Genomic DNA, 11,570 nt, shown 5'->3' with positions numbered 1-11,570 from the left:
TGCTAGAGGAGATGAGGCAGTTCGACGATCAAATACAAGGAGAGGTGTAGCGCCGGGAAGATGGCTAAGTCAGGAAAGCAGTACAGCTCAAGGGAGCTCAAAATGATCGCATGTGACAAAGAATTCCGCGCCTGTATCCAAGCGATAGGGTTCGAGTGGCTGTTGCAGCACAGCCAGGAGAGAGGGTACCAGTGGATTTAGCAAGGGAGTTCTTCTCCACTTTTCGTTTGAAGAATACCACTGACCTGGATGCGGATTCTATCACATTCAGACTTTTCAATCAGGAGTATGAGTTGAGCATTAGGGAGTGGTCTTTGCGGATGGGGTTGTTTACCAGCAGAAGATGAAGAGGGAGCGTGGAACGACAGGATGGTCGGGATGCCAAAGAACACGCCTGGTTTCAAAGTACAAACAGCATGGGAACTGGTTACGCACCCTAAGTCAGGGGCGTTTAAATCCAGCTACTCCAAAGCCTCCCACATCGAAGACCGGGTCCTCCGTTTTGCTCAAACATTTGTCAGCTATAATTTGATGGGCAGTGCGAATTCAGCTCTCACCACTACCGACCTCTACTTCACATGGTGCATGGCGAAGGGTGTTAAGGTGCACCTCGGATATTGGTTGGCGCAGGCGTGTCACCAAATGACGAGCAACCCGGGGCGTCATATGTACACCTGCCACTTCATTGGCGCTTACCTCCAGAGAAATATAGAAATGAGAATTGCCAAGGCCGCTCCGCTAGTAGTCATGTGCGAACCCCCGGAGGTGTTTAGTGTTGATTATTTCTTCAACAAGGGGTTGCTGCAGACTCAAGGCACCAAGACTCTCTTCTATTCGTTGGGAGACAAGGTGAAGGCAGAGCCGGAGGAAGCCGAGGAAGCCATGCCGAGTGAAGAGGTTGAGGAGTTGCGCAAGGAAGTTCAGGACGTAAAGAAAGAGATGCAGTTGATGAGGAGAGATATGATCAAGGAGCTCGGTGGGATAAGGAAGGAATTGATGGGAAATCGGGAGGAAGTACAGACCCTGAGGGGCAATGTTGCTGATTTGGCGGTGAAGTGCGCCAAACAGAATGAGCGGATGACGGAAGCGGTGGAGCTTTCATTGAAGATGCTAAAGTGGTTGCAGCAGACGCTCCCCTTGACCCAGTCGAGAATGACTCCTGGGTCCAGCAGTGAAGTCAGGCAGCCCACTCAGAGCAGTCCCTCCGTCAGGCAGTCGCAGGAATCGCTCAAGCAATTGATCTCCCCGACCGTTCCCATGCAAGTTCCAGCCCCACTAAAACCAAAGTCTATCGTGAGAAAGCCAGTATCTAAACAAGCAACACAGGAAGAAGAAGAGCTGGAGCAGCCAGCAAAGAAGAAAATCAAAGTGACCCGACCCGGAATCCCACCCCAGTCTGGCTCTCGAGGGAGCCAGCCCCAGAAGTGACCAATCATCTCTTGACCAAGTAACTTTTATTTGTCGTTCTTTTAGTTTTTTTTTTTATTTTATCCGTGTTATATACATGTTAATAGTTGCTATATCTTCTCCCACTTAGCCCACTGCGTGGTCTAAGTGTGAGAAGTTTGTGTTCCTGTTGTTATGTTTGTTTTCTTTTGTTTCTGTGTTTCTTCTCCCACTTAGCCCATTGCTTGGTCTAAGTGTGAGAAGTTTGTATTTTCTGTTTGTTGTGTTGTTTTCTTATATTTTCTGTGTTTCTTCTCCTACTTAGCCCATTGCTTGGTCTAAGTGTGAGAAGTTTGTGTTTATATAGACTGTTTTGTTATTTTGCATTGATCTCTCTATTCCCCCCTTCACGACGATGGCTTGAGGCCAAGCTTGAGTGAAGCGGGAGGGGGAGAGGAATCAATGCATTACCTTTGTCAACATATTAAGAGTCTGTAGGTTTGAAGTGTTGTCGCATGAGCCAGTGGATATAATACGGCATGATTCCCTTAGTGAAAGTAATTGAAGATAGGAGGCATTTCAACTTAGAAGTTTTTTCCTTAAATAAGCCTAGTTAATTTGAGTGAAGCGAGAACGATGGAGAATGCCTCTACTTACTTAGTTGTGAAGCCCTACTATATAGTGAGTTATAAGGGAGAAGTGGAGGAATAAACTGGACAAAGTCCAGAGAAAAAAAAAAAAATATATATATATATATATATATATGTATATATATATAATATATAAAAAAAAAGGAGGAATAAGCTGGACGAAGTCCAGGGGGGAGTGGTCTAAAAACAGGAATGATAATAGCCTGACCCAGGAAGGAGGAACTCTCATAACCCGACGCTTCAGTGGTGTAGCATTAACTTTAGAGAGAATCGATCCTAACATCCCTGGTGAGGAATGAGTGATCGAGTGAATCCAACAATCGGGTAAGTGGAGGCCATCTTGACAAGCTGACAGATTGGCTGGGTAAAGGAAGGGAAAGGGCCTATTTGGAGGTGTGCAACCTATTGAATTGACCTTAATCTTGTGGGGACAGATGCCCGAAATTGAAGCTAGCTCATGCATATGTGTTTAAGTGTTTGTATGTTTTCTTAGTTATACATATTTTCTTAGTTTTCTTGTCTAGGTCTAGGAGTCGGTCAAGGGATAACCATGCATTGAAATTCGCCTTATTCTCTTTCTTTTCTTGTCTTTATACTTGAGGAGAAGTACGGTTTAAGTGTGAGCAGTTTGATAAGGCTAATTTCATGCATCGGTAATGTGCGAAAAATGTTATAATTTGCTGGTCTAACACGTTTCCTAAGCCAGGTGTGTGAAGAAAATCGCTAGATCAAGGAAGTACCGAAGGAGATGGTCTAGCGAAGGAAAGGAACGAAGTGAGCAGGATTTACAAGGAAATTGGCGTGACAGAGGAGTCAATAGCTGAGGGCATCAAAGTCTTATCTATACCTCGCTGGGCCCCACTCAAACGCCTATATATAGAAGAGCATGCAACGCAAGAAGAACACTTTTTTTTCCACTCTTCTTAGCTCACACACATTCCACACACTTGGGAATGGATCTGGGGTAGTCGGGAACGGAAGGTTACTTTCTTAGAAATTTCGTGGTTAGGAACACCGTCCGAGTGTGGGCGAAGATACAATTACTTTTAATTTCAGTTGTTTTGCTCGTTTTCACTGTCGAACTTCACTTTTGGGAGTCGACCTTGATGTTGATGATGCTTATTTGTCTTTCCGTTTGTTGATCTGCGTTTAGTGGTTAAACTCCAAATCAATTTGCATAGATCTCTCTGCTGTTAGTTTATTTCTTCAAATGTTATGTCGATCTCTGTTTAATTTGATGTTGTGGTGTTTGATATGGAATTTGGTGACAGATCTGTGGTTATTTGAATATTTGGAGTTCCTTGTTTAAATCTGACGAGATGAAGTGTTTCTGTTGGTTGGAGTTCGTGTCGGACGCTTGGATCCGGAGTGGATTTAGCGTCTGAGGTTGGATTCGACGTGTGGAAGGATAGTTGTTAGATGGATTTTGATTTCTTCTTGTTTTCTGCTTTGCTTCGTCTAGAGTATGCAGATCTGTTTAGTTTTTCGTCGATCATCCTTTAATTTGATTTTAAAAGTCAGTTGCTCTGTTTTAATTTTGCTTATGTTGCATTTCTTAAGAAGTTTTACGAAATTTGGTTGTAGAAGACGATGTCGCTGTTATTTAGTACGAGAGTTAGTTATTCTGCCTAGGTCCCCACAGTAGGTTTATTTCCTAGGTCTAGTAGTGAAGTAGTTTTCTTAGATCATGTGTCGAACAGTTAATTTCCTTTACTTCGCTCTTTCATGATTTTTGCCTAGGTCTAGCTATTAGCTTAAGGATTTTAAAGTTTCCAAGTCAAGTAAATTTTGTTTTTCCTCAACCCAAGAAAATGCGTGGCAGCAGCCAACACCAAAAACACACCCAAATCCTTGAATATGAGTATTACGCATCCTTCTCTGTGGGATCGATCCCTACTTCCCTATACTAGGTTTAGTAAAGTGGTTAAGGGTTTTTGAAAAAAGTACTTTGTGTGTCCGACGACCGGGATTCCTCGCGTTCAGCGAGTTCCTAGACCACGTGATCTAGTGGATTTGCTGGATCTAGGGAACCTGTTATTCTCTATTTTTGAATACACGCACACGCAGAAATGAAGGCTTTTCACCCGCCTTCGTCCTCGACCATATAAGCCTTCTCTGTTCTTCGCAGCTGCTCTCTGCCAGCGACATCTATTCTGCCATCTTCTCGGTTAGGGGAGAACCCTCGGCCTTCTTTTCAACATCCTATATAGTGTTATAGCCTCCCGTCAATGTTGGAACTACCCGGCATTGTAATTCTTCTTCCCTTCTTGCTGGAAAGTTCCTCAATTTCTCCACAGTTTACTCAAACCCTTCCGCCTCCAGCCTGTTCATTTTTTTTCCTCTCCTCCAACGACATCTAGCTGATGTCGCCCAAGTTTCAGGCATTTGCTCGTTCATCAGTCGGTGCTTAGTCGATCATTGTGCGCCCCCGTCTCCTGCTCTTTTCTGTTGACGATGACCACGACTTTTAATTTCTATGTGGCATGCTCTTGCTCCATCGACGCCCTCATCGTGCAGATGATTGTTTGGTTTGAACCTGTAAAATTCCGGTAGTTTGAGAACAATTTTTCACGGCGGCTTATTTGGGCAGATTCACGGCTGTATATTTGGGAAGGTTTTGGATTTGTTTGTTTGTTTGGTCTTTTTTTTTTGGCTATAGAGACAGATCGATCCATTTGAGGGATCGAACCTGCTCTAATATCATGTTGAAAAGTAAAATGCGAAAAATAAAACTTAAGAACTTTTGAAGACTACATTGTAATTGACTTGAATTGTTTTGGAAATACATTGTACATCTCTATTTATATGACTAGAGAAGTAAATGTGCCTAGAGACTTATGAACTTGGGACTCTACCATAATAATGATATATTCCCTTGAGACCCTAAAAGTACTCTTTTCCACAATCTTGAGACTCTCAAATTATATATTTCCAACATGACCGAATTTAAATGCTCAAGATAAGTAGCATTATCAGTATTACATAATTAAGTCTTTTATTTTGAAAATATTTCATTTGCATTCAAGTATATACTTCCACCGTCCCATAGAAATAGATCATATTTTCTCTTTTGTCCGTCTCATAGAAATAGTCGCTATTCATTTTCAATAATTCTTTTTTCTTTCTTTTTTATTTTATAAGTTATGGATCTCACTATTCACTATATAATTTCAATTATTTTTTTTATTTTCTTTTACTCTATCAATTATGGATTATAATCGTATTTAATTTTAAATGACATATATCTACGTGACAAAAGAATAGAACCAATTCTATAAAACAATCCTTTAGGCCATATTTGGTTGACGGGAAAATAAAGTTGGCAAGAAAAATGTTTCCTGGGAAAATGAATACCAGAAATATGATTCCTAGTAACTTTACTTTCTTGTGTTTGGAAAATACAAGATTTGAAATTTTAATTTTAATTTAAATATCAAACTAAAAACATACTCATTACTTTTTTATTTATAAAAAACAATAATAAAATAAAAATTTTAATAAATTATTACTCCCTCCGTCCGCGAATAGGAGTCCCGTTTTTCCATTTTAGTCCGTCCACGAATAAGAGTTCCGGTTCACTTTTACCATAAATGGTAATAAGGTCCCACCTTCCACTAACTCATTCCACTCATATTTTATTTAAAACTAATATATACAAGTGGGATCCCTATTCCACTAATTTTTTCTCACCCACTTTTCTTAACATTTCTTAAAACCCGTGTCACTCATAAATGGGACTCCTAATGGCGGATGGAGGGAGTAATTACAAATAATAATTATTATATTATTATATTTATTATTATGATGAATAGATTAAATATGGATTGTCAATCACAATATATAATAATATAATTGTAATTATAGTCACATAGAATATTATACTCATTTATTATAATTATAAATATGATTATTATTATTATTATTATTATTATTATTATTATTATTATTATTATTATTATTATTATTATCATATTTATGTATATTATAATTCAATAAATATAATAATTATTATATGTTATACAATTGATATTATATAATTATATTTTAATTATTTAATAAATTATTAATTACTTTTATGAAATATTATAAAATATAGTTATAATTATGATGATTTTAATTTTAGTTATTTATTATATTGAAATTAAGTAATAAGTTTAAATTATTTTTAAAACATCATAATTTATAAATAATAATAATAATAATAATAATAATAATAAAAATAATAATAATAAAAAACTAGCCAATATTGTATTAAATATGTAAGAATTCTAAAACTGGGAAATAGAATACCTTAGAATAGTTAGGATTTAGAATTCTCGAAAGTTGTACTATCTTTTCTTATTCTCAAATTCTGATTATTTTTTCTCAATTTGATTAAAAAATCAAAACAAACATAACGATTTAAAATTTAAGAAATTAGATTATTTTTTTCAAATAGGTATTTGAGAATATTCGAAATACATAAAGCAGGATTTGAGGAAGTGCGAAAGTTATCGTGAATATTCGAAATATAAAGAAGAAATTGGGAAAGTGGGCGTATACTTCGAAGTTGTAAATTACTGTTTCTCTTTCACTCTCTCTCTAAAGCTATGACGGCCGCGATTTTGAGATCTGCTCTGAGGAGGAGCGCGGCGGCGTCCTACTCCTCGAGCCGTGGCTTCGCTTCGTCGCCTGGACAACAGCGGAAGGTCGCGATTTTGGGCGCTGCCGGTGGTATCGGACAGCCGCTATCGCTTCTGATGAAGCTGAATCCGCTGGTCTCCCACCTCTCTCTCTATGATATCGCCGGAACTCCTGGCGTCGCCGCTGACGTTAGCCACATTAACACCAGATCTGAGGTTCTTACCCTCTCCTCTTCACTTAATTGCTCAATTTTGCGCTTATTCTGTTTTGTAGGGTTTAGACTGTAGTCGATTGTATCTTTTCTTCTGTTTTTATTCTGATTTTATTTAATCTTTTCTTACTAATTAGATATTAAATCATTTGAAATTGAAAATCACCTCTAGGACCTTGAACTATGTATCCATTTTTTCCAACTTTTTACCTACCTTTTTGTTGATTTCTCAATTATAATTGAATGATAAGGATTGCTTACATCTGAATTAAACATGTGTTGCTTTCTTCTTTGATTGTCTTTTGTATAGGTGAAAGGATATGCCGGAGATGATCAGCTAGGTCAAGCTTTGGAAGGTTCAGATCTGGTCATTATTCCAGCTGGTGTGCCGAGAAAGCCTGGCATGACCCGTGATGACCTCTTCAAGATCAATGCCGGCATTGTCAAATCACTTTGTGAGGCAATTTCCAAATATTGCCCCAATGTAACATCCCTAACTTTTGTTTCATAATCATTCGTTGCTACTGAATTTAGCTTGGTATGATTGTAAAATTGTCTGTGTGGTGTTTTATTTTGAATTCAGGCTCTTGTGAATATGATAAGCAACCCTGTGAATTCAACGGTACCAATTGCTGCTGAAGTCTTCAAGAAGAAGGGAGTATATGATGAGAGGAGACTCTTTGGTGTAACCACTCTTGATGTTGTTAGAGCCAAAACGTTCTACGCTGGAAAGGCCAATGCCAATGTTGCTGGTATGATTGTTTCTTTATCCTTTAAAATGCTTCTTCATTGTTATTTGATCTGTATTTCTATTTGTGCAATGCCTAAATCACGCCTTATTTGCAGATGTTAATGTACCTGTTATTGGTGGTCATGCTGGGATTACTATTCTCCCCTTGTTTTCCCAAGTACTGCATCTCCACAAATCTACTTTCCCATTTCAATCTTGCAATTGTAGCTTATTTGAGACTAAGACTTACTGTTTTTGTATAGGCCACACCATCAGCAAATCTGTCAGCTGAAGAAATTACAGCTCTTACTAAAAGAACACAAGATGGTGGGACCGAAGTTGTTGAAGCCAAGGCTGGAAAGGGATCAGCTACACTTTCAATGGCGTAAGTGATAGAATCTACTTGCTTTGCATTTTTCTTCTTATATATTGGAAGACTGAATATTTTTTCCTATGATATTACGTTGGGATAGAGAGGTTACTAGAAATGGATATAGAATATTTTGAATATGCTGATTGTATTCTGTGGAATGCAACTAGGTCATACTCTTTTTACGGTACTATGCTGATTGCATTCTGTTGGTCTCACTACCCAATGAATGATGCAGGTATGCTGGCGCTATATTTGCCGATGCTTGCTTAAAAGGACTTAATGGAGTCCCTGATGTGGTGGAATGTTCATTTGTGCAATCAACTGTGACAGAGCTACCTTTCTTTGCATCAAAGGTGTGTTGATTTATTTTTATCCAGGCTAATCTTGGCATATTCTTACCACGCATTTATCTAGCCAAATGCATAGTGCACATTTCATCTTGGGACACTTATGGATTAAGTCAATACTATTTGTATTCAAAACTTGGTGCTTGTACCCCCAGTTTACATTTTGTGCCTATGCTATAACAATATCTTGTGGCATCTGACAGGTGAGACTTGGGAAGAATGGTGTGGAAGAAGTTTTGGGTCTGGGTCCTTTGACTGATTTTGAGAAGCAAGGACTGGAAGCTCTAAAGCCTGAGTTGAAGAGTTCAATTGAGAAGGGAATTGCTTTTGCCAATGCCAATTAAGAAAGCCATACTAACTCAGTTTTGGAAATGTTGTCACAAGAGAATTAGAGTCTTACTCACATTGCATCAATAAGGGGAGGAGTGTATTACCTGCAAACAATGTAATCTTTCTTTGAACCAATTCTACTTCCATTTTTCTGGGTTAATGTTATTCAGCCGGACTTGGTGTCAAGCTCAAGCCCCTTTAATTGAGTGTATTAAATCTTTAAAACTGTTTAATAAATGCAGGCTTCGGACTCCTATTTCCAAACCTAGTGAATTTATAGAAATAGCACATTACATACCAAGAGATATTTGAATCTAGAAATTGAAACTTGTATGATCGAATACAATGAATAATTATACTCTCTTTGTCCCAGCTCAAGTGATTGATTTCTAAAATGTTTTGCGAAGATAATAATAAATAGTTAAAGTGTAGAGAAAGTAATGTAAGAGAGAGAATAATATAGAAGAAAGTCGTATATATATATTATTCTATTAATCATTTTACTTTCCCTCCACTTTAACTATTTATTATCATTTTTTTCAAATACGTGCTGAAAAACAGCCAATTACTTGAGATGGGACAGAGAAAGTAATATATTTAAATGATTATTTTTCTTTAGAAAATATTACTCATCTATGGTTATTTGTTTGGTACTATTGAGTTTGAAGAAATGTGAGTTAAAATAGGGATTTTGGCCTCTAATATCACAATTTTTTAAAAATTTAGTTTTATCCCAAAACTTTGATCTTGGTATATATTCCCTCTGTCCCTTAATGTTGTCACATTTTTTCATTTTTTGTCCGTCCCATAAAATTTGTCACATTTCACTTTTTACCATTTTTGGTAGTGGACCTCATATTCCACCAACTCATTTCAACTCACATTCTATTATAAAACTAATACTCCCTCCGTCCCAGATTTGGAGTGACATTTTGCCATAAAAGTCCGTCCCACATTTGGAGTAATATTTAGAATTTACCATATTTGCACATAACATTTTACCCCATTATTCACTCAAATTACACCCAAATGCCATTATATACACAAAAATAAACCAAAACGTAAATCAAAATCTAAAAGTCAACTCATCTCACTCTCCACCAACTAACTTCATTTATTACACACTCCACCTCTCACTTCATTAATTACATACTCCACCAATTCCTTAAAACCCGTGTCATAACTAATTGTCACTCCAAATGTGGAACGGAGGGAGTATATAAAAGTAGGGTCCACTCTCCACTAACTTTTTCAACTCATTTTTCATTACATTTCTTAAAACTCGTGTCCGATCAAAGTGTGATAAAATTTAAGGGGCGGAGGAAGTAAATATCATGAACTTATATAATTGAACTAGTGACAAAATCTAGCTATATTTCATTTGTTTTTACATCAGATCAGTAAAGTGAGGCGGTTCACCTTATCGCCTCACACAACAAACACACATCAGATCGGATGGCTCTCGCTCACAATCCTTTGGAGTGCCAGGTGGCGGCCGTCGGTGAGACTAGGTAAGTGCAACGGGTAAGCAGGCCTCGCAGATGTTTGGGCCAGCATAACATTCACATGGGCTCACAATAAAACTCAGCCCAACTGGGTTTGGTCCATAATATCCAACACTGTGGCTGCCATTCTTGGAAAGAGACTATACAAGTACCTGTGAATTAATTATCTATTGTATGAGCCATGAGGTTTGATGCGCTCATTTATAACTTGTGTTTGAAGATGATTCCTCATGAGAAATTTTTCTTTTGCAAAGATTTGGTTGATGGCTGCACAATTTGAAATACACAACTTAAATATTGTTCGAGCTCGGAAAATATTGGGGTCAGCAATTGGCATGGCTTCCAAAGGTAAGATCTTTAAAACGTACATTGAGATACAGCTGCAACTTGGTAGCATAGAATGGGAAAAATACTTGGAATGGACTCAAGAGAAATGTTATGCATGGAGCAATATGCCGCGCCGCAGGAAGAACGGATGGCGGAATGGTCCGAGAGCTCGCCATGACCTGCAGAAACTGTCACAAAAGCTGAAATAGAGGTCACCAAACCGAACCAGCCCGACTGAACCGGCCCGGAAACGTCACCGGCGGTTCGGAACCGTGAACCGGAACCGCGGCGACGGTTCGAAACCGGGACAAGGTTCGGCGGTTCCGACGGGCCGGTTCAGGTTGTCAAAAAATGAAGAACCGTAACTGGCGATTTGAAACCACCGGTTCCGGCAGCAGGCGGTGGCAGGCGTAGGGGTGCAGAAACCGACGACCAAACCGGCGATTTGGTCGGAAACCAGTCAGAAACCGCCGGTTCCGGCAGCTTTTTCAGGCGTAGGGGTGCAGGCCTACCGGTGCATAACGGGCAGAAAACCGGCGGTTTACCGCCGGAACCGTTGGTTTTTGGCGGAAAACCGGCAGTTCCGGCGGTAAACCGACCGATTTCAAAATTTAATTTTTTTTTTTAATTTTATTAAATCTGATTTTTTTTCTTCTATAAATACCCTCTCTCCCTTCACTTCTACTCACCCCATTCTTGTGTTAACAAGGATTTCTCTTCTCAATCTCACAATTTCTCTCATCTCTATCTCCATTCTCTCTAATTTGCTCAAGTTGTTTACTATAATATTTGTGCAAATTGTTCTTATAATTTACTTCAATTGTGTATCATAATATCATATACGTCCCTCACAACTCTAGTTATATTCTCTCTCTACTTTTCAATTTGCAAAATGTTTTCATCTCGTCGTGGTGGTGCTCGGGGCAAGGGAATTGCCCAAGACCAAGATCAAAGTGGTCGTCGGAAATCAAGGCGCGCTACTCATCATGAGGTTATGGATGAGGTTTCCCGACAAACCGTTTTGCGTTTGCAAGTAAGTTATTCGAATATTAATTTTACAAATTCTTTTTAAATTCACAACTATATAT

General features: G+C 38.5%; 1 protein-coding gene across 1 annotated transcript; it reads left to right on the top strand.

Moving 5' to 3' along the window:
• Positions 1-6,568: 6,568 nt before the first annotated feature.
• On the top strand, positions 6,569-8,836 carry LOC148928493 (malate dehydrogenase, mitochondrial-like). Its single transcript, XM_089057241.1, has 7 exons — positions 6,569-6,874; positions 7,181-7,354; positions 7,454-7,622; positions 7,717-7,778; positions 7,864-7,985; positions 8,209-8,326; positions 8,524-8,836. The coding sequence occupies exons 1-7, from the start codon at positions 6,626-6,628 to the stop codon at positions 8,662-8,664; spliced, it is 1,035 nt and encodes a 344-aa protein (XP_088913367.1). The 5' UTR covers positions 6,569-6,625; the 3' UTR covers positions 8,665-8,836.
• Positions 8,837-11,570: the final 2,734 nt, after the last annotated feature.

This window comes from Salvia hispanica, chromosome 4 (assembly GCF_029641045.1).
Source record: "Salvia hispanica isolate PSC_SH4W2 chromosome 4, Shi_PSC_v1, whole genome shotgun sequence".
Classification (NCBI taxonomy): domain Eukaryota; kingdom Viridiplantae; phylum Streptophyta; class Magnoliopsida; order Lamiales; family Lamiaceae; genus Salvia; species Salvia hispanica.
The sequence above is the reverse complement of the archived record's forward strand: the minus strand, read 5'-3'. Positions and strand labels throughout refer to the sequence as shown.